The sequence below is a fragment of the Salvelinus alpinus genome, chromosome 19, assembly GCF_045679555.1.
Source record: "Salvelinus alpinus chromosome 19, SLU_Salpinus.1, whole genome shotgun sequence".
Classification (NCBI taxonomy): domain Eukaryota; kingdom Metazoa; phylum Chordata; class Actinopteri; order Salmoniformes; family Salmonidae; genus Salvelinus; species Salvelinus alpinus.
Genome location: NC_092104.1, coordinates 5,158,617 through 5,181,037, shown reverse-complemented (window position 1 = coordinate 5,181,037; position 22,421 = coordinate 5,158,617). Strand labels below are relative to the sequence as shown.

At 46.1% G+C, this 22,421-nt stretch overlaps 2 protein-coding genes across 4 annotated transcripts in view; one reads left to right on the top strand and one right to left on the bottom strand.

The window, feature by feature from the left end:
* The first annotated feature begins 623 nt into the window (after nucleotides 1–623).
* tmem175 (transmembrane protein 175) lies at nucleotides 624–17,882 on the top strand. Of its 2 annotated transcripts, none has more exons than XM_071352082.1 (11): nucleotides 624–974; nucleotides 1,712–1,750; nucleotides 1,917–2,014; nucleotides 5,452–5,503; nucleotides 7,117–7,152; nucleotides 9,308–9,391; nucleotides 9,615–9,779; nucleotides 12,396–12,474; nucleotides 13,746–13,881; nucleotides 14,031–14,195; nucleotides 14,394–17,882. In XM_071352082.1, the coding sequence occupies exons 1-11, from the start codon at nucleotides 774–776 to the stop codon at nucleotides 14,902–14,904; spliced, it is 1,566 nt and encodes a 521-aa protein (XP_071208183.1). In that variant the 5' UTR covers nucleotides 624–773; the 3' UTR covers nucleotides 14,905–17,882. The 2 variants fall into 2 exon arrangements, with proteins under 2 accessions (XP_071208183.1, XP_071208184.1); XM_071352083.1 differs by lacking the exon at nucleotides 624–974 and adding an exon at nucleotides 1,319–1,403.
* A 219-nt stretch (nucleotides 17,883–18,101) lies between these two features.
* Nucleotides 18,102–22,421, bottom strand: part of LOC139544899 (phosphatidate cytidylyltransferase 2-like) — a 49,692-nt gene continuing 45,372 nt past the window's right edge. For both annotated transcript variants that reach the window (XM_071352084.1, XM_071352085.1), the window contains one exon: nucleotides 18,102–22,397. In XM_071352084.1, coding sequence (XP_071208185.1) covers nucleotides 22,271–22,397 — 127 coding nt within the window. In that variant the 3' untranslated portion in view covers nucleotides 18,102–22,270. The remainder of the gene's footprint in view (nucleotides 22,398–22,421) is intronic.

Genomic DNA, 22,421 nt, shown 5'->3' with positions numbered 1-22,421 from the left:
ATGGGATGTGAGTGGCTGACGTACAAACAAGATATTTAATTACTAAGGGGCCCACAAGGCTCTAGTCAACAGTATTGCTCGAAGCATTTTGCTACACCCGCAATAACATCTGCTAAACGCGTGTATGTGACCAATGAAATTTGATTTGAAGTATTCCACTAAGGAATTAAGTGCCATTTGAGACACACACACCTGGACTAGTGAAGTCATCACTGACCATTCACCGCTAAGTCATTGGTCATATCTCAGAAGAATGCTCTGTCATAAACTAATGTGGTGTTTGGTTCCTTAGACGTTTTGTGTGATCTGGTCTTCTGCAGTTTGACTGCAATAAAGACCACCTGGAACGCACCCAAAATGATGGAATCAATGAAACAATGGATGAATAGACTACATATCTGGCGGTTTGAAGCACGTCTATAAACGTACTCATAAGCATATTATTTATTTTATACAAATTTGATCTTTAAATTATGTAGTAGCCTTTTGGCGAACGCACATGCGGAGTGTTTTTGTCACTTCCTGCCAGCTACGTTTGGCTAGTCACTTCCTTGAAGAGTTCTGATTTGAGGATTCGTTGATCTCAAATCATGCATCTGCGCAGTACTTCCCAAGACTGCCTTGCCATTAAACTGGCTCTTCCGGTATCTTCACGATCCCACTCAGCTCAGCTGTCATTCTTATTTGCAAACAAAGATCCCGTGCTCGGATGTTTGCAGCTCCACCGCCCGTCCACCCCGTTTGTCACTTGAATCGTGCCGTCATCGGTTAAAATGGGAGAAAACGGCGACACCGAGATCATAGAGCACCACGTTGACGAGGAGATGGAGAAAAAGAGGATATTAAGAAGCCATGGCTCTTCGTTCATGGAGAGTGTTACACCGTCGGAGAGGGATGGACACAGTAGTACGCAGTCTTCCCACAGGCTACTGGCATACAGTGATGCGCTCATCTCAATCATAGCCACTGTTATGGTAGGTAGGGAGAAGCAGGGACATTTTAAGAAACTGTGGACATAATGTACATTTCTAGCCTGGTAGCAGTCTACTAACCATCGAAATCAAATTAAATTACTAGAGGGGCATAACTCATAAACCCTCAAAGTTCCAGAATAGGGTGAAAATGGCAGCCATTAGCCATGTTTCCATTCAATTGGTGACAGATTTTCATGCGAATATTCAAAAATACGCATTAAAAACAATGAACATGTTTCCATCAAATTGACCTGTTGTGAATTAAAAGCGTGTGCGTGATGACGTAGTACACAACTTTTGCGTTTCAATTCCCATGCACGGAATAAAAATATATATAAATGAAATGTGTTTCTATCGCATTTTCAACTCTACTGATGGTTTTGTCACAAAATGTTGCGTTATATAGCGAATGTGCCCACTTTGATCTTGGTACGTGCGCTATAGCCAACAGCTCGCAGATACGGTGCGGGTAATAGTCTAGCTAGCTTGATTTGATTGTTATTATTGGTCAAGCGGCAACCAAGCGTCGATCATCATGTCACCTGAATAAGACCCTCGATATTTATTGGAATGGAGCAACAAGTTAATCACATTGGACTATTTAAAAAATATTTATATTTTAATGTTTATCTTTAACTCTGCATTGTTGAAAAATTACACGTATGTACGCATTTCACTGTTGTGTATGAAGCATGTGACAAATACCATTTGATTTGATGTTATCTATGTATTTGCAGATATTACCTGTTGCACATACAAAGGTCCAAGATAACGAGGTAGGTAAACCTTGTAGTTACGCTATAATATATATGTAGGCTAATAACGTGATAACACATATATATATATATAGCATAGAATATGTCCAATAATATATTCTGAAAATTGATACAGAAACATCTGATGAAACGCTTAAATGAAAACGTATCTCTGTCTGTCTGGTAGGAATTGAAGGAGAGTCTGCAGGTTCTGCTCACCACCAAGATAGCTGTGTACCTGATGACCTTCCTCATAGTGACCGTAGCATGGGCTGCTCATATCAGGTGAGGTCATAGGTCATGATTATCATATGCCCTGTTCAAATAATCATTTGTTTCTTGTTCTCTTGAGGTAAGCACAAAGTTAGCCTATATTGATTGGATAGGTGTAAGTTAAGGTTACCACAGGACTAGTTTCACCCATCAAACTCATTTAGATTGGATTAAGTAAGATGGCGCCGGAGCAGAAGACAGACGTTTTATGTGGCCCTCAACTGTTTTTTTGTTTGTTTATCTGCGTTGTTTGTAACTTTTTAAAAAAAATACGTATTTTGTACATAATGTTGCCGCTACCGTCTCTTATGACCGAAAATAACTTCTGGACATCAGGACTGCGATTACTCACCACGGACTGGTAGAATCCTTTTTCTTCTTTCACGACTCTGACGTGCCCGACGCGAAGGATACACCGCTTCCTCGGGAACAGGCCCCGATCTGCGTGAAGAGGAGGCGGAGGATGTACGGCTCCCTCGGGAACAGGCCCCGACCCCTGTGATCTGCGTGAAGAGAAGGCGTAGAAAGAGAGGCTGGAGAGCGGGCTGCCTTCTGAGAATTCAAAGGTGATCGAATAAACCCCCACTTCCCTCCATTCTGCTAGCAAACGTGCAATCTTTGGACAATAAAATTGACGAGTTACGGGGAAGATTAAACTACCAATGGGACATTAAAAACTTTAACATCTTATGCTTCACGGAGTCGTGGCTGAACGACGACATTATCAACATACACCTGGCTGGTTATACGCTGTATAGGCAGGATAGAACAGCGGCGTCTGGTAAGACAAGGGGCGGCGGACTATGTATTTTTGTAAATAACAGCTGATGCACGATATCTAAGGAAGTCTCGAGCTATTGCTCGCCTGAGGTAGAGTATCTCATGATAAGCTGTAGAAAACACTACCTACAACACTACCTACCGAGAGAGTTCTCAGCTGTTTACATACCCCCTCAGTCAGAGGTTGGCACTAAGATAGCATTGAATGAGCTGTATTCCGCCATAAGCAAACATGAAAACGCTCACCCAGAGGCGGCGCTCCTAGTGGACTTCAATGCAGGAAAACTTAAATCAGTTTTAACAAATTTCTATCAGCATGTTAAATGTGCAACCAGAGGGAAAAGAACTCTGGACCACCTTTACACCACACACAGAGACGCATACAAAGCTCGCCTTCGCCCTCCATTTGGCAAATCTGACCATAATTCCATCCTCCTGATTCCTGCTGACAAGCAAAAATTAAAGCAGGAAGTACCAGTGACGAGATCAATAAAAAAGTGGTCAGACGAAGCAGATGCTAAACTACAGGACAGTTTCGCTAGCACAGACTAGAATATGTTCCTGGATTCCTCCAATGGCATTGAGGAGTACACCACATCTGTCATTGGCCTCATCAATAAGTGCATCGATGACGTTGTCCCCACAGTGACCGTACATACATACCCCAACCAGAAGCCATGGATTACAGGCAACATTCGCACTGAGCTAAAGCTGCCGCTTTCAAGGAGCACGACTCTAACCCGGAAGCTTATAAGAAATCCCGCTATGCCCTTTGACAAACCATCAAACAGGCAAAGCATCAATACAGGACTAAGATCAAAGAGTACTACACCGGCTCTGACACTCGTCGGATGTGGCAGGGCTCGCAAACCATTACAGACTACAAAGGGAAGCACAGCCGAGAGCTGCCCAGTGACACGAGCCTACCAGACGAGCTAAACTACTTCTATGCTCGCTTTGAGGCAAATAACACTGAAACATGCATGAGAGCACCAGCTGTACCGGACGATTGTGTGATCACGCTCTCCGCAGCCGATGTGAGTAAGACCTTTAGACAGGTCAACATTCACAAGGCCGCAGGGCCAGACAGATTAACAGGACGTGTACTGTGAGCATGCGCTGACCAACTGGCAAGTGTCTTCACTGATATTTTCAAACTCCCTGTCTGAGTTTGTAATACCAACATGTTTTAAGCAGACCACCATAGTGCCTGTGCCCAAGAACACTAAGGTAACCTGCCTAAATGACTACCGACCCGTAGCACTCACATCTGTAGCCATGAAGTGCTTTGAAAGGCTGGTCATGGCTCACATCAACACCATCATCCCAGAAACCCTAGACCCACTCCAATTTGCATGCCGCTCCAACAGATCCACAGATGATGCAATGTATATTGCACTCCACACTGCCCTTTCACACCTGGACAAAATTAACACATGTGAGAATGCTATTCATTGACTACAGTTCAGCGTTCAACACCATAGTGCCCTTAAAGCTCATCAATAAGCTAAGGACCCTGGGACTAAACACCTCCCTCTGCAACTGGATCCTGGACTTCCTGGCGGGCCGCCCCAGGTGGTAAGGGTAGGTAACAACACATCCGCCACGCTGATCCTCAACACAGGAGCCCCTCAGGGGTGTGTGCTCAGTCCCCTCCTGTACTCCCTCACTCATGACTGCATGGCCAGGCACAACTCCAAAAATATCATTCAATTTGCCGATGACACAACAGTGATAGGCCAGATCATCGACAACGACAAAACAGCCTATAGGCAGGAGGTCAGAGACCTGGCCGTGTGGTGCCAGGACAACAACCTCTCCCTCCATGTGATCAAGACAAAGGAAATGATGGTGGACTACAGGAAAAGGAGGACCGAGCACACCCCCATTCTCATTGACGAGGCTGCAGTGGAGCAGGTTGAGAGCTTCAAGTTCCTTGGTGTCCACATCACCAACAAACTAACATGGTCCAAGCACACCAAGACAGTCGTGAAGAGGGCATGACAAAACCTATTCCCCCTCAGGAGACTGAAAATATTTGGCATGGGTCCTCAGATCCTCAAAAGGTTCTACAGCTGTACCATCGAGAGCATCCTGACTGGTTGCAATCACCACCTGGTATGGCAACTGCTCGGCCTCCGACCGCAACGCACTACAGAGGGTAGTTAGTGCATACGGCCTAGTACATCACTGGGGCCAAGCTTCCTGTCATCCAGGACCTCTATACCAGGCCATGTCAGAGGAAGGCCCTAAAAATTGTCAGACTCCAGTCACCCTAGTCATAGACTGTTCTCTCTGCTACCGCACGGCAAGCGGTACCTGAGCGCCAAGTCTAGGTCCAAAAGGCTTCTAAACAGCTTCTACCCCCAAGCCATAAGACTCCTGAACATCTAATCAAATGGCTTTCCAGACTATTTGCAGTGCCCCCCCACCCCCTCTCACCACCTCATTACACCACTGCTACTCTCTGTTGTCATCTATGCATAGTCACTTTAATAACTCTACCTACATGTACATACTACCTCAAATAACCAGTGTCCACGCACATTGACTCTGTATCGGTACCCCCCCCCCCCCCCCCCCTGTATATAGTCTCGCTACTGTTAATTTACTGCTGCTCTTTAATTACTTGATGATGGTCACGTCTTTCTCTCTCTGTGTTTTTACAGGTTATTTCAAGTCATTGAACGTATTGATGACTGCCTTGCACTTCTCAACCTAGTAAGAACTACTGGTCATTAAAACCACACCACCCTGCAGCACACCACCCTGCAGCACAGCACACCACCCTGCAGCACAGCACCCTGCAGCACAGCACACCACCCTGCAGCACAGCACACCACCCTGCAGCACACCACACCACCCTGCAGCACACCACAGCACACCACCCTGCAGCACACCACAGTATACCACCCTGCAGCACACCATACCACCCTGCAGCACACCACACCACCCTGCAGCACACCACAGCACACCACCCTGCAGCACACCTCACCACCACCCTGCAGCAAGGCACACCACCCTGCAGCAGAGCACACCACCCTGCAGCAGAGCACACCACCCTGCAGCACAGCACACCACCCTGCAGCACACCACACCACCCTGCAGCACACCACACCACCCTGCAGCACACCACACCTCACCACCCTGCAGCACACCTCACCACACCACCCTGCAGCACACCTCACCACCCTGCAGCACACCACACCACCCTGCAGCACACCACACCACACCACCCTGCAGCACACCACACCACCCTGCAGCACACCTCACCACCCTGCAGCACAACACACCACCCTGCAGCACAGCACAGCACACCACCCTGCAGCACAGCACACCACCCTGCAGCACAGCACACCACCCTGCAGCACAGCACACCACACCACCCTGCAGCACAGCACAGCACACCACCCTGGTCAGGATATAGCATCATTGCACCGGGCCAGTTGGTCAGGATATAGCATCATAGCACCGGGCCAGTTGGTCAGGATATAGCATCGGGCCAGTTGGTCAGGATATAGCATCATTGCACCGGGCCAGTTGGTCAGGATATAGCATCGGGCCAGTTGGTCAGGATATAGCATCATTGCACCGGGCCAGTTGGTCAGGATATAGCATCATAGCACCGGGCCAGTTGGTCAGGATATAGCATCGGGCCAGTTGGTCAGGATATAGCATCATAGCACCGGGCCAGTTGGTCAGGATATAGCATCATAGCACCGGGCCAGTTGGTCAGGATATAGCATCATAGCACCGGGCCAGTTTGTCAGGATATAGCATCATAGCACCGGGCCAGTTGGTCAGGATATAGCATCATTGCACCGGGCCAGTTGGTCAGGATATAGCATCGGGCCAGTTGGTCAGGATATAGCATCATAGCACCGGGCCAGTTGGTCAGGATATAGCATCATTGCACCGGGCCAGTTGGTCAGGATATAGCATCATAGCACCGGGCCAGTTGGTCAGGATATAGCATCGGGCCAGTTGGTCAGGATATAGCATCATAGCACCGGGCCAGTTGGTCAGGATATAGCATCATTGCACCGGGCCAGTTGGTCAGGATATAGCATCATAGCACCGGGCCAGTTGGTCAGGATATAGGATCAAAGCACCGGGCCAGTTGGTCAGGATATAGCATCATAGCACCGCGCCAGTTGGTCTGGATATAGCATCATAGCACCGGGCCAGTTGGTCTGGATATAGGACATGTCCTATATAACTCACTAAAACAGTTTCACTTCTGTCATTGTAACGGTGGTATGATTCACCATGTAGTGAAGTCATGTGTTTTACTGTGGTCACAACGTTCTAAACCTTCCCTTTTTCTCTTCTAGGCTTGTATGATGCTTATCACCTTTCTACCGTACACAGTGAGTCTGAATCATGTTTGATCAGTCAGTCAGGGGGATGTGAACTTTACACTGACTTACTGATAGGGTAAGGGATCACAATATTTTGTCCATGGAAACATGAAGCAGACCAAATCGTTGGTCCTTTTAAAAAGCTGCTGTATGTAATATATTGTGTGTGCTATAGCCTGGATAATAAATAGGTGTAACTCTGGATACCAACGTGTTTGTTACCAACATTAAGGCCGTTTTTCCTAAACAAGTTAAATGTGCTTTGTGTTTTGTATCGCGATACTGGTATGGTCCCGGCCCGACTGGCTGGTTGACTGGCTGGTATGGTCCCGGCCCTACTGGCTGGTTGACTGGCTGGTATGGTCCCGGCCCGACTGGCTGGTTGACTGGCTGGTATGGTCCCGGCCCTACTGACTGGTTGACTGGCTAGTATGGTCCCGGCCCTACTGGCTGGTTGACTGGCTGGTATGGTCCCGGCCCTACTGACTGGTTGACTGGCTGGTATGGTCCCGGCCCTACTGACTGGCTGACATGGTCCAGGCCCTACTGACTGGTTGACTGGCTGGTATGGTCCCGGCCCTACTGACTGGCTGGTATGGTCCCGGCCCTACTGACTGGCTGGTATGGTCCAGGCCCTACTGACTGGTTGACTGGCTGGTATGGTCCCTGCCCTACTGACTGGCTGGTATGGTCCCGGCCCTACTGACTGGCTGGTATGGTCCCGGCCCGACTGGCTGGTTGACTGGCTGGTATGGTCCCGGCCCTACTGACTGGTTGGCTGGATGACTGGCTGGTATGGTCCAGGCCCTACTGACTGGCTGACTGGCTGGTATGGTCCCGGCCCTACTGACTGGCTGACATGGTCCAGGCCCTACTGACTGGTTGACTGGCTGGTATGGTCCCGGCCCTACTGACTGGTTGGTATGGTCCCGGCCCTACTGACTGGTTGACTGGCTGGTATGGTCCCAGCTCTACTGACTGGTTGACTGGCTGGTATGGTCCCGGCCCTACTGACTGGTTGACTGGCTAGTATGGTCCCGGCCCTACTGACTGGTTGGCTGGCTGGTATGGTCCCGGCCCTACTGACTGGCTGACATGGTCCAGGCCCTACTGACTGGTTGACTGGCTGGTATGGTCCCGGCCCTACTGACTGGCTGACTGGCTGGTATGGTCCCGGCCCTACTGACTGGCTGGTATGGTCCCGGCCCTACTGACTGGCTGGTATGGTCCCGGCCCTACTGACTGGTTGACTGGCTGGTATGGTCCCGGCCCTACTGACTGGTTGACTGGCTAGTATGGTCCCGGCCCTACTGACTGGTTGACTGGCTGGTATGGTCCAGGCCCTACTGACTGGTTGGCTGGTTGACTGGCTGGTATGGTCCCGGCCCTACTGACTGGCTGGTATGGTCCCGGCACTGCTGGCTGGTTGACTGGCTGGTATGGTCCAGGCCCTACTGACTGGTTGGCTGGCTGGTATGGTCCAGGCCCTACTGACTGGTTGACTGGCTGGTATGGTCCAGGCCCTGCTGACTGGTTGGTATGGTCCCGGCCCTACTGACTGGTTGGCTGGTTGACTGGCTGGTATGGTCCCGGCCCTACTGACTGGCTGGTATGGTCCCGGCCCTACTGGCTGGTTGACTGGCTGGTATGGTCCAGGCCCTACTGACTGGTTGACTGGCTGGTATGGTCCAGGCCCTACTGACTGGTTGACTGGCTGGTATGGTCCCGGCCCTACTGACTGGTTGGTATGGTCCCGGCCCTACTGACTACCTGGCTGGCTGACTGACTGGCTGGCTGGTTGACTGGCTGGTATGGTCCCGGCCCTACTGACTGGTTGACTGGCTGGTATGGTCCCGGCCCTACTGACTGGCTGACTGGCTGGTATGGTCCCGGCCCTACTGACTGGTTGACTGGCTGGTATGGTCCCGGCCCTACTGACTGGTTGACTGGCTGGTATGGTCCCGGCCCTACTGACTGGCTGACTGGCTGGTATGGTCCCGGCCCTACTGACTGGTTGACTGGCTGGTATGGTCCCGGCCCTACTGACTGGCTGACTGCCTGACTGGTAGGAAATGTGTCATCAGAGATGAAATGGGGAGTTTCTGTCTGAACTTGCTCAGTAAGAACACAGTCCCTTTTACACACCATTTGTTTCCCTCTGCAGTTCTCCCTCATGGCGACGTTTCCTGAGAACATCTTGGGAATCCTCCTGTTCTGTGCCTGCGTCATGGTGTTAGGCTTCATTCAGGTGAGGATACGGTCATTTCTTAACTCACAACCTTCCGCATCATTACATGTTGTTTTTCTTGGTGTAATTACACAGTAAAACTATAGTTGAATCCCTTCTCTCCCTCTCTACTTACCTATCTCCCTCCCCCCCTCCCTCCCTCCCTCTCCTCCCCTCTACTTCCCTCCTTCCCACCTTTCCCCTCCCTCCCTCTACTTCCCTACTTACTTACTTCCCTCCCCAGGCTGTTATAGTGGTGTACGGCTTCAGCCGCCCGTTCCTGCTCAACGACCAGATCCAGGTGTCGGAGAACCAGGTGTTCTATAAACATCACATCCTGAAGGTCATCATGAGGGTCCCCATCATGTGCTTCTTCGCTAGTATCTTCTCATTCATCTTCTTTCAGATAGTAAGTTAGTCGTTTTCTTCTCTCGTCCTCTTTTTGTTTTCTCCGCTTCTCCCTTTTTGTCTTCTCTGGGACTAAAAAGTGAGCTGTGTGTGTGTGTAGGGCAGTATTGTTAGAACTATTGCCCCAGTGAGGTGTGCAGGGCAGTATTGTTAGCCCCAGTGAGGTGTGTGAGGTGTGCAGGACAGTATTGTTGCCCCAGTGAGGTGTGCAGGGCAGTATTGTTAGAACTATTGCCCCAGTGAGGTGTGCAGGACAGTATTGTTGCCCCAGTGAGGTGTGCAGGACAGTATTGTTGCCCCAGTGAGGTGTGCAGGGCAGTATTGTTAGAACTATTGCCCCAGTGAGGTGTGCAGGACAGTATTGTTGCCCCAGTGAGGTGTGTAGGGCAGTATTGTTAGAACTATTGCCCCAGTGAGGTGTGCAGGGCAGTATTGTTAGAACTATTGCCCCAGTGAGGTGTGCAGGGCAGTATTGTTAGAACTATTGCCCCAGTGAGGTATGTAGGGCAGTATTGTTAGAACTATTGCCCCAGTGAGGTGTGCAGGGCAGTATTGTTAGAACTATTGCCCCAGTGAGGTGTGCAGGGCAGTATTGTTAGAACTATTGCCCCAGTGAGGTATGCAATGCAGTATTGTTAGAACTATTGCCCCAGTGAGGTATGCAGGGCAGTATTGTTAGAACTATTGCCCCAGTGAGGTGTGTAGGGCAGTATTGTTAGAACTATTGCCCCAGTGAGGTATGCAGGACAGTATTGTTTCCCCAGTGAGGTGTGCAGGGCAGTATTGTTGCCCCAGTGAGGTGTGCAGGGCAGTATTGTTAGAACTATTGCCCCAGTGAGGTGTGCAGGACAGTATTGTTGCCCCAGTGAGGTATGCAGGGCAGTATTGTTAGAACTATTGCCCCAGTGAGGTGTGCAGGGCAGTATTGTTAGAACTATTGCCCCAGTGAGGTATGTAGGGCAGTATTGTTAGAACTATTGCCCCAGTGAGGTGTGCAGGGCAGTATTGTTAGAACTATTGCCCCAGTGAGGTGTGCAGGGCAGTATTGTTAGAACTATTGCCCCAGTGAGGTGTGCAGGGCAGTATTGTTAGAACTATTGCCCCAGTGAGGTATGCAGGGCAGTATTGTTAGAACTGTTGCCCCAGTGAGGTATGCAGGGCAGTATTGTTAGAACTATTGCCCCAGTGAGGTGTGCAGGGCAGTATTGTTAGAACTATTGCCCCAGTGAGGTGTGCAGGGCAGTATTGTTAGAACTATTGCCCCAGTGAGGTATGTAGGGCAGTATTGTTAGAACTATTGCCCCAGTGAGGTGTGCAGGGCAGTATTGTTAGAACTATTGCCCCAGTGAGGTATGCAGGGCAGTATTGTTAGAACTATTGCCCCAGTGAGGTGTGCAGGGCAGTATTGTTAGAACTATTGCCCCAGTGAGGTATGCAATGCAGTATTGTTAGAACTATTGCCCCAGTGAGGTATGCAGGGCAGTATTGTTAGAACTATTGCCCCAGTGAGGTGTGTAGGGCAGTATTGTTAGAACTATTGCCCCAGTGAGGTATGCAGGACAGTATTGTTTCCCCAGTGAGGTGTGCAGGGCAGTATTGTTGCCCCAGTGAGGTGTGCAGGGCAGTATTGTTAGAACTATTGCCCCAGTGAGGTGTGCAGGACAGTATTGTTGCCCCAGTGAGGTATGCAGGGCAGTATTGTTAGAACTATTGCCCCAGTGAGGTGTGCAGGGCAGTATTGTTAGAACTATTGCCCCAGTGAGGTATGTAGGGCAGTATTGTTAGAACTATTGCCCCAGTGAGGTGTGCAGGGCAGTATTGTTAGAACTATTGCCCCAGTGAGGTGTGCAGGGCAGTATTGTTAGAACTATTGCCCCAGTGAGGTGTGCAGGGCAGTATTGTTAGAACTATTGCCCCAGTGAGGTATGCAGGGCAGTATTGTTAGAACTGTTGCCCCAGTGAGGTATGCAGGGCAGTATTGTTAGAACTATTGCCCCAGTGAGGTGTGCAGGGCAGTATTGTTAGAACTATTGCCCCAGTGAGGTGTGCAGGGCAGTATTGTTAGAACTATTGCCCCAGTGAGGTGTGCAGGGCAGTATTGTTAGAACTATTGCCCCAGTGAGGTATGCAGGGCAGTATTGTTAGAACTATTGCCCCAGTGAGGTGTGCAGGGCAGTATTGTTAGAACTATTGCCCCAGTGAGGTGTGCAGGGCAGTATTGTTAGAACTATTGCCCCAGTGAGGTATGCAGGACAGTATTGTTGCCCCAGTGAGGTATGCAGGGCAGTATTGTTAGAACTGTTGCCCCAGTGAGGTGTAACTTGACGGTCCATAGTCTCCTAGCGATGTCACAAAAACCTGTACCATCTTTTATCTCGGTTAGTTCTCGGTTAGTTCTTATCCCACTGAGCACACACGTCAGTTCAACATCTACATTTTGATTCAAACAGTTTTTGCCCAGTGGGATATCTGTTATCAATGTTTTGTTACAGTCTGCTTGTATAAACTGCTTGTAAGCAAAATTAATTTAGTAATAATTCAATCAGTCTTAGCCTCTTGTAACAAGATGTTCTCTTCAGCCCCATGTCATTACTAACGTTCTCCCGTTGTCTTTCAGTCCTATGTGATCCTAGCCATCGTAATCTTCCTGCCTTACATCTCCCAGTCTCTAAAATGGTGCCGCAGCAAAGCTATCGGTGAGTATGTTGTACATGGATGCTAATTGCTACGTTTTAGGTTGAAATAAGGTTGAGATTCTTTATTATTTAGATTGTCTAATGTTGGGTATAAACAAATAACCTAACAGTACATAGAGGTTGAAGAAGACAGATGTTAACTACCGTTAAATCATAATATATTTAATTTGTAAGTTGAAGAGATCTGTTGTGTTCAGGCCAAATATATAGAAGGCTCCAGACTGCTGTTGTACACCTGTGTTACACAGGTTATGTTGACTTTACTTCTGTATACATAGTGTATGTATGTGGACACCACTTCAAATGAGTTGTTTTGGCTATTTCATCCACACCCATTGCTGACAGGTGTATAAAATATAGCACACAGCCATGCAATCTCCATAGACAAACATTGGCAGTAGAATGGCCTTACTGAAGAGCTCAGTGACTTTCAATGTGGCACCTTCATAGGATGCCACCTTTCAAACAAGTCAGTTTGTCAAATTTCTGCCCTGTTAGAGCTGCCCCCAGTCAACTGAAATGGGTTTCCATGGCCAAGCAGCCGCACACAAGCCTAAAATCACCATGTGCAATGCCAAGCGTCGGCTGGAGTGGTGTAAAGCTCACCACCATCGGACTCTGGAGCAGTGGAAACGCGTTCTCTGGAGTGATGAATCACACTTTACCATCTGGCAGTCCGACGGACAAATCTGGTTTTGGCGGATGCCAGGAGAACGCTACCTGCCCCAATGCATAGTGCCAACTGTAAAGTTTGGTGGAGGAGGAATAATGGTCTGGGGCTGTTTTTCATGGTTCGGGCCCCTTAGTTCCAGTGAAGAGAAATCTTAACGCTACCACATACAATGACAATTCTGTGTTTCCAACTTTATGGCAACAGTTTGGGGAAGGCCGTTTCCTGTTTCAGCATGACAATGACCCCCTGCACTAAGCGAGGTCCATACAGAAATGGTTTGTCGAGATCGATCTGGAGGAACTTGATTGGCCTGCACAGACCCTGACCTAAACCCCATCGGGATGAATTGGAACGCCGACAGCAAGCCAGGCCGAATCGCCCAACATCACTAACGCTCTTGTGTCTGAATGGAAGCAAGTCCCGCAGCAATGTTCCAACATCTAGTGGAAAACCTTCCCAGAAGAGTGGAGGCTGTTATAGCAGCAAAGGGGAACCAACTACATATTAATACCCAAGGTTTTAGAATGAGATGTTTGACGAGCAGGTGTCCACATACTTTTGGTCAAGTAGTGTATGTTGATGTGCTGTTACCCCTCAGGCCAGGTGGAGGAGACTCCAGATTCCATGATGTTTTATACGTACCATCCAAACGAACCCCTCAGCAAGGAGAGGGTGGAGGCCTTCAGCGATGGCGTGTTCGCCATCGTAGCTACTCTACTCATCTTAGACATATGGTTCGTGTATTCTGTTTGAGCGGGCAGGCAGACGAAGATGAATAATTGTTGTAATTTAAATGATGCTAATTTGTCAAATGTTTATTTAATCCGGGAGGAGCCCTGTAAAATAACGATGGTAAAGATAAATCATCTCTCCCCCCCCCCAGTGAGGACAATGTACCCGACCCAGTGATGGTCCAGAAACAGTATGGTGGGAGTCTGGTGGCGGCCCTGCAGAACTATGGTCCAGAGTACCTGGCCTATTTTGGCTCCTTCGCTACCGTGGCTCTCCTCTGGTTCGTCCATCACTCTCTCTTCCTTCACGTCACCAGGTAATACAGAACAAATTCAATTCATCAATTAAATGTTTACATTTTTTTTTTTTTTTTTACATCTGCATTTGTCAGGTTAAAGGCAAAGAAAATGAGTACATTAGAATTATACTGTTGTGTATTTGGGAAAGTTTTACTCACAATGACTGTGACGTGGTTGTTTTTACCATTTACCTCCGTCTCTCTCTTTTCATCCAGGACCACTCGTTTCATGGGCCTCCTCAACACCTTCTCTCTGGCCTTCGTAGGGGGCCTGCCCTTGGCCTACCAGCTGACCCACGAGTTCCCCCGTAACTCCCGCAACGAGCTGGAGGCCATCCAGATCAGCTGCGTCATCATCTTCTTTGCCGGCGTCTTCCAGCTCGCCATCTGGGTGGCGGCGTTGTTCAGCGAACGCGAGACGCTACACCCTTATGTGCGTTACGGCGGCCGCGAGCACGCCTTCATGTTGGCCAAGCTGGCGCTGTACCCGTGCGTTGCCCTGGGGACCTTCTTCCTCACCTGTATTCTCAGTAAGTTCAGCGCGTCTATTTTCCACCTGATGGAGATTACGGTGCCGTTTGCTTTCCTGTTGCTGAGGCTGCTGGTCAGAGGCGGGCTGGCGCTGCTGCGCCTCATATTCTGCCCCGATGGGCCGGAGACGAGGAGTGCTCTGGAGGAAGAGGAGGAAGAGGAGGCTAGGATGCCCTTCAATACCATGATCACTTAGTGGTTGTCATCTAGCTAGATGGTCAGTTTGCTCTGGGTCTGTATTCACAAATGTTGCATAGTAGGAGTGCTGATCTAGGCTCAGTTTTGACATTTATATCATAATGTGTATATAATGAATAAGATTATATGGACCAGTGGGTACCTGATCCTAGATCAGCTTTGTGAATACAGGCTCTGGACTGGGGACGTGGTCTGTCGGACAGATGTACAGTAGCTACAGCTCGTCGTGACCTCTGAGGTTGCTTCCATTTGAACTGCACATTCAGTTTGTATTGATGAGTAATTTTCTTTTCAAATTGGTTTACGTAAGTCAAGTTTAAATGTCAAGTGAAATGGAATGGAATTGGTCCCACGGTAAGCTGGTAGTTAAGGGAAATGGCACTGAGCCAGAGAAGTGGAGAGTACAATCAATGTAATTGACAGCCCTCCATTTTTATAATTTATATCTGACTTCTTGAATAATGGTTTATTGTTTACCGTTGAGAATCTAGTCTGTTTGTGCCAACATTATATTCCAAACATGTTTGGCATGACAAGGCACAGGGGTCGTGTTAAGAGTTCAGAAATCTGCATTTTAAACCATTTCACCTGCGTTTTTAATATTGAAAGTCAAGTTTCTGTTGTTTGCTTCAATAGAGTGATCAGGGGCGTGCAGCTATAGTTTTCCTTCACAGAAAACATATTCACAAAATAGCTTCATTTTCATCAGATGACAGCAGAAGTGCAAACGCTATTTGGCTAGCAGTCACTCAAGTAAATGAGCTTACAATGAAAAAGCAAGGTATTTGTTTTTGCTAAAACGATGCATGGCCATCAGATTTCAGTTTATCACGGAAAGAATGTAGCCAGCTCCTAATGTTTTTCTTAAAGTTAATCATTGTACCGGAGAAAAGTACGCTACACAGTCAGAGCGCTGTCTTCTGATAAAATGCCCGTTGGTGAATTCTCATCCAAGTGGAGAAGTGCAACCGAAGGACAAAATGAGTCTGATTCTCGAGCAGAAATTACAATAAGAAGCATTTTAGAACTGCGTTTCCAAAACGCAACAAGATATTTTTTAAGTCAGTTTTAAGAACAAATTCTTATTTACTCATGCGTTTTAAAATATTTTTTTTTGGGGGGGGCCGTGGTGAACAACGCAGAATTCTGCATTAACGTGACCCCTGAGGCAAAGGAGTGAAATGTTCACAGACTGAATTTCGGACTAGTTAATTTTGGGGTTTCATTTATTCTGAATATTCATGTCCACTTCCCAACATGCAGATAACATGGAAGTCCTCATGTGCACTGCCCGTCCAACATTCACTCACTGCTCATATTGACCGAGTTTAATCACTGAGTATAAATTCTACAAACAGTTTTTTCCCCCCTTCCTATAACATGAAACAGTGAGTGAACAGCATGAATCTGACCAACAGGGTAACTTCACTTTTTTTCAGTTCAGAATACTATAATAACCGTCCACAGGAATGTACTCACAATGTGTTGTTGGGTCAGCTCATAATATTGCAAATCACTATGCTGAACATGCACTACAATACTTCTAAAATCTTAACTTGGAATTGCTCACATTTCCCGATTACATTTTTTTCCTCCCTTGTCACAAATCTTTTAATTCCGTCCATGTTCAGCCCCGGGACGTGGGTTCTCACATTACACCGTGATTCCCTAGTTGATCCCGCCCACTGTTTTCTCCGTTGTCATAGAAATAAAATGTCATAACACAAACAGCTGTTTTATTGGAGTGAAGAAACCGATGGAGGCGCAGAATAAGGACTATATTGAATAACGACATGAAATTGGTGCAGTTTATTTTGCATGGCCCCGGTGCGTGGAGATTTCACGTTAAGGACCAATGGGAAAAAGAGTTGCAACGCTGTTCATCGGGCCATGTAACACCAACTCACCCATTTGAAAAGGCAGCTGTGTTCTCTCCACAGCTCCACCAATCAGGCTCCCATCACCTCGGTCCACACCGGGCGTGTTGTTGCGTCCCTCTTCACCGTCTCTTTAGGTCTCACTGGCATCAGACCCCTTCCCCAATCGCGTCGTACAGCACTGCTCATACTACAAGATGCACGACCAACATTTTAAGACATGTCAGAAAATTTAAAATCGGGATAGCCGACAAAGGTCTGGGGAACGGAAGAGCCGACATCCGTTGTGTCCTTGACCTCTCAAACGACGAGAATCCCGACGTACTGATGATCCTAACCCAAGTTCATAGGAAATGTGTAGCGTATGCCTGGCATTAGCTGAAAAAGGTCCCATTTTGTTATGATTTAGTAGCATTCGTTCTGCTCAGGCTAGGTTACATTTATGTGTTTTACATTTTGAAATGACGTAAAAAAAAGTATGTATATGTTGTGCTTCAGTTGTGAATAGCCATTTCTCATCTGTCCAGACAATATGTTGTACTCAGAGTAGATTCATTTCAGAAATTATTTTACTTTACTGGGCCATGTAAAATCAAACCATATAGTATGACATACAATGAAATGACCAAGACATGGTTGCAGACAGTGATTTATTTAATATAGATGTGCAATGTAAAACATGGTTTTTTTCTTTCGCAATATTCTGGATGTGACGTTTTTTCCCCCCTATAAAAAGGTCAGAGATCACTGTTATTGCTGCAATACTGTTTTGTGATGTTGAAAAAGCACTTTAATTCAGAATGCCTCAGTGTTGTCTGCTTTTAGAGCTCAAATAAGGGAACTAATGTCTTGCGTAATTGGTCAGCTGCTTTAAGTTCTGGGTCCGTGCGTGTTTTAAAATGAGCTGAACCGGAACGAGAAGCTCCACCCTCTCTCTTTGCAAAGCTACTGCTGCTCGTTTCTCCCCCCCCCCATTCCACAGTACCAGTTATGTTTACGTACATCTGTCCCAAGAGATTAAGCTATACAAGTGCCGTGTCAATCACTGCAAGTCCTTTTTAAAATAATCAATAAACTGCTTTAAAAAAAAAAAAAAAAAGCACTGTACTTATTTAAATAACATACTGATCTTGCATTCATAGCTCCGTCAAGAGAACTGATCCAGGATCAGCAGTCGTCCTCTTAGAAAATACAGGCCCCGAGTTGTACACCAAAGCTGTTTAGGATTTTTTTTTTTGCTTCCTTGAGGGTTTAACTGGTGAAAATATATCTTCATGAATTCAGATTCTCAAGAGACAAACAAACCAAGAGATGTATATTTTTGTAAAGGGGAGAAAAAAAAGTATTTATTCACCTCCATACAGAATATAGCATCACATCGATGCTTTTATACAGCACTGTGTGTGTGTCAAATCAAATGTTATTGCGGGTGTAATGAAATGCTTGTATGTGTATATATTATCTTAACTCTATTTCACAATACAACGTAAACTTTTCAATCTTACCCCACTTCAAAAAGCTATAGATTTATTAGAAAACAATTCTGCATAAGCAATCAAACAAAGAAAAAGTCAAAAGATGATTAAAAAGATAAAGACATGAGACCCCAACTTTTGCAATTGCATAAAGCACAACTAAATAAATACGTAAAAACCCAGAGGATAATCAAAGTAAGTGTTTCAGACCGTGCTTTGGTAAACATTTCTGGAAGTATCTCTCTGCTAATCAGAACAGATGAAGGGTTGAATTCAATCAATCAAAAGACACAGGATGGATTTTTTTCTCCAGTGCAACAAAAAAAAAAGCACCTTTTGAATCATTCAAATGGAGTTTGTTTTGATTATTTTTCAACCAGTAAACATCGTTTATCAATCACAACTTTCATGTTTCTCAGGGTGGATGTTTTTCTACTCTTCAATTGTTCAGTGTTGGTGATGGCGTGTCCACTGGAGCAGCTTCTTGTTTTTAACTGATAGGAGTGGAACCCGGTCCGACGAGTTGTGCGTTCCAAGATGCCGTTCTGCACACCACTGTTATACTGCGCTGTTATTTGCCTGTTAGCTTGCACGATTCTCCTTCAACAAGCTATTTTCGCCCACAGGACTGCCACTGACTGTCGTGAGTGAAAAGCCCAGGAGGCCGGCCGTTTCTGAGATACTGAAACCGACGATCATACCACGCTCAGTCACTTAGGTCACCATTCTAACGTTCAATGGAACAGTAACTGAATGTCTCGATGCCTGTCTGCCTGTTTTATATAGCAAACCACGTGACTCACTGTCTATGGGAGCAAAGCATTTATGTGAACGAGGTGGTGTACCTAAAACTGGCCACTGAGTGTGTGTACACACACGCGCACTGTAATTCGCCTCACACTGCAATCATAACATGAAATGTTACCAAAATATCTTGAATTCTCTCAATACTAACCCCTTTAAGAGCAATACAACAAATAAGTAGACTTCTAAAATATTGTTATTTTTTACAAATTTGACAAAAGATCTGAGTCTGGTAAGAAAATTAATAGGAATATTGGAACTGTTGAATGGTTCAGCTCAGCTGGAGAGAGATGGGCAATCAACTATAATAATTGTTTAACAGGCTAGACATAAAAGGTAGCAAAAAATGATTTCTTTCACCTCACATCAGCAGCCACCAGTTCACCTTTTATGTCAATATATGTCCCCCCCCCCAAAAGTTTATATCCCCCCCCACCTAGCTACCTATTCAACCGCAGTTTATTAATGCTATGGCTACAGATAAATAATAACATCCCGTTGTATTGTTTTGCATATAGTTTAAAGACTACCAGATTTGATATTAGGTCTTTGTTCAGATAAATATGATATTCTTATGTACAGTAATACATTGGAGATATGTACACAGTGTATGCTGGTTGCTATAGTTGCCAAATTCTGGTAACTTTCCCAGAAATCCCGGTTGGACGATAATCGGATTTCTTGCTTATTCCCTCCTGATTTTTGGGGAGTATTACAACTAGGATTTCGGGAAATTTAGCAAATTACACATTTTTCTGCGTTTGTTTACAGTGATCCATACTGAGGTCAAGTGTCAATAGCTACAGAAATACAGTACCAGTCAAAGGTTTGGACACACCTACTCTTAATTTTCCCCCCTTTATTTTTACTATTTTCTACATTGTAAAATAACAGTGAAGACATCAAAGCTATGAAATAACAAATATGGAATCATGTAGTAACCAAAATATATTTTATTTTAGATTCTTCAAAGTAGCCACCCTTTGCTTTGACAGCTTTGCACACTCTTGGTATTCTCTCAACCAGATTTACCTGGAATGCTTTTCAAACAGTCTTGGAGTTCCCACATATGCTGAGCACTTGTTGGCGGCTGCTTTTCCTTCACTGCGGTCCGACTCATCCCAAACCATCTCAACTGGGTTGAGGTCGGGGGGTTGTGGAGGCCAGGTCATCTGATACAGCACTCCATCACTCCTTCTTGGTCAAATAGCCCTTACATAGCCTGGAGGTGTGTTGGGTCATTGTCCTGTTGAAAAATAAATTATAGTCCCACTAAGCGCAAACCAGATTGGATGGCGTATCACTGCAGAATCCTGTGGCAGCCATGCTGGTTAAGTGTGCCTTGAATTCTAAATAAATCAGTGTCACCAGCAAAGCACCACGCCTCCTCCTCCATGCTTCACGGTGGGAACCACACATGCAGAGATCATCCGTTCAGCGTCACAAAGACACGGCGGTTGGACCCAAAAATCTGACATTTGGACTCATCAGACCAAAAGGACAGATTTCCACCGGTCTAATGTCCATTGCTCTTGTTTCTTGGCCCAAGCAAGTCTCTTATTCTTCTTATTGGTGTGTTTTTTTGTTGTTGCAGCAAATCGACCATGAAGGCCTGATTCATGCAGTCTCCTCTGAACAGTTGACTGCACTTGTAGAAACATTCAAAGTTCTCAATGTTCCGGATTGACTGACCTTCATGTCTTTAAAGTAATGATGGACTGTTGTTTCTCTTTGCTTATTTGAGCTGTTCTTTCTATAATATGGACTTGGTCTTTTACCAAATAGGGCGATCTTCTGTATACCACACAACTGATTGGCTCAAATGTATTAAGGAAAGAAATTCCACAAGTTAACTTTTAACAAGGCAAATCTGTTAATTGAAATGCTTTCCAGATGACTACCTCATGAAGCTGGTTGAGAGAATGCCAATAGTGTGCAAAGGGTGGCTACTTTGAAGAATCTCAAATATAAATTATATTTAGATTTGATTACTACATGATTCCATTTGTGTTATTTCATAGTGTTGATGTGTTCATTATTATTCTACAATGTAGAAAGAACATAGTAAAAATAAAGAAAAACCCTTGAATGAGTAGGCGTGTCTACACTTTTGAGTGGTACTGTATCTATAGCGTGAGGTCAAGTTACAATACCTAACAGTAGGTAAAACTACAAACTAAAACTAGTTCAGAAGATAAACAGCTTATTTCAGCTGTAATGAACGACAGGACTTAGGAACATGCTTAAATGTTTTAGATCGTATATGTTATGTTGACGTGAAGACCATCATCTCTGATATAGACAGATACATACTATTATTAAATAAACACCATGCCCAAGTCAAGTGTGTTTAGTATCTTCATGTTGGGGGCAGCGTCTAAAAACGTTCATTAGTGCACACTGTAGAAAAACGTTATGCAACGGAAAAACAGACGTTTCTTATTGGACAAGTTCAGGTCAGTACCCTCCCTGTTTCGGTCCGTTTTCTTCGGTTTGGTGTCTAGTGAATAAGACCCTGCTGTTGCTCCAAGCCAACACCATCCCAGGATAAGCTGGTATCCTGGTTCTGTAAAATGTGCCCCTGTGTCTTCTGCAGTTCGGCTAAAATCACTGTAATAATCTCCATCCATCCACAGGGAGACCGCCAGTCACTGTCCCCTACAGTACGTTATGAAACAAACCATATGCGTTCTTAACTAGGAACAACTTTGTTTCTTCAGAGCAACGTAGCCTTTAGTCTTTAAAATGTTGCTAATGCTAGTTAGCGTGGTAGCGTTACATTGGCTTACTGTAGTTTTTTGGTGTAGGTGCTCGTGCAGGTCCCAGTGGTACATGTGAAGTCCCGAAAGTATTGTTGTTATTTGTAAAAGGTAACTCCTTGTTGCTAGGAGCAACAGCGTAGCTCACAATGAGGACTGGTTAAAAGAACAAGAAAAACAAAAAAAGTCGCTGAGCAGAAGAGTTTCTGGAAGAAGGTAGAAATCACCCAAAAAAGACGATTGCTATGGTGTGTGGTCAACCACACCCCCTCCCAAAATGGCTGCTGTGCCATTTCCCCCCCTCGCATTACTTGACGTAGATCCAGAAAAAATAGATGTGTAAGATCCAGAAAAAATAGATGTGTAAATCTAGTAACACGCAAGCAGCCAAAGACATTTTCTCTCGGACACACGCTCTCTCTCTCTCTCTGTCTGTGTGTGTGTGTGTACTACATGGCAGCAGGGGGCAGTATTCCCCTGTCACTCAGACGGTCTCTCATGGTGTTAAAGATACTGAGCTGCTGCTCTGGCTGCAGGACCAACAGCTGCTGTAACACCTTGCTGGGGTTGGGACCTCTGGAACACAGACATCACATGTCA

Excerpts from the sequence above, each read along its gene's own strand:
- tmem175 (XM_071352082.1), top strand. The coding sequence starts at position 774 with ATGGGAGAAAACGGCGACACCGAGATCATAGAGCACCACGTTGACGAG. Across the intron at positions 1,751-1,916 it reads CAAAGGTCCAAGATAACGAG|GAATTGAAGGAGAGTCTGCA; the intron begins GTAGGTAAACCT and ends TCTGTCTGGTAG. Across the intron at positions 13,882-14,030 it reads CTACTCATCTTAGACATATG|TGAGGACAATGTACCCGACC; the intron begins GTTCGTGTATTC and ends CCCCCCCCCCAG.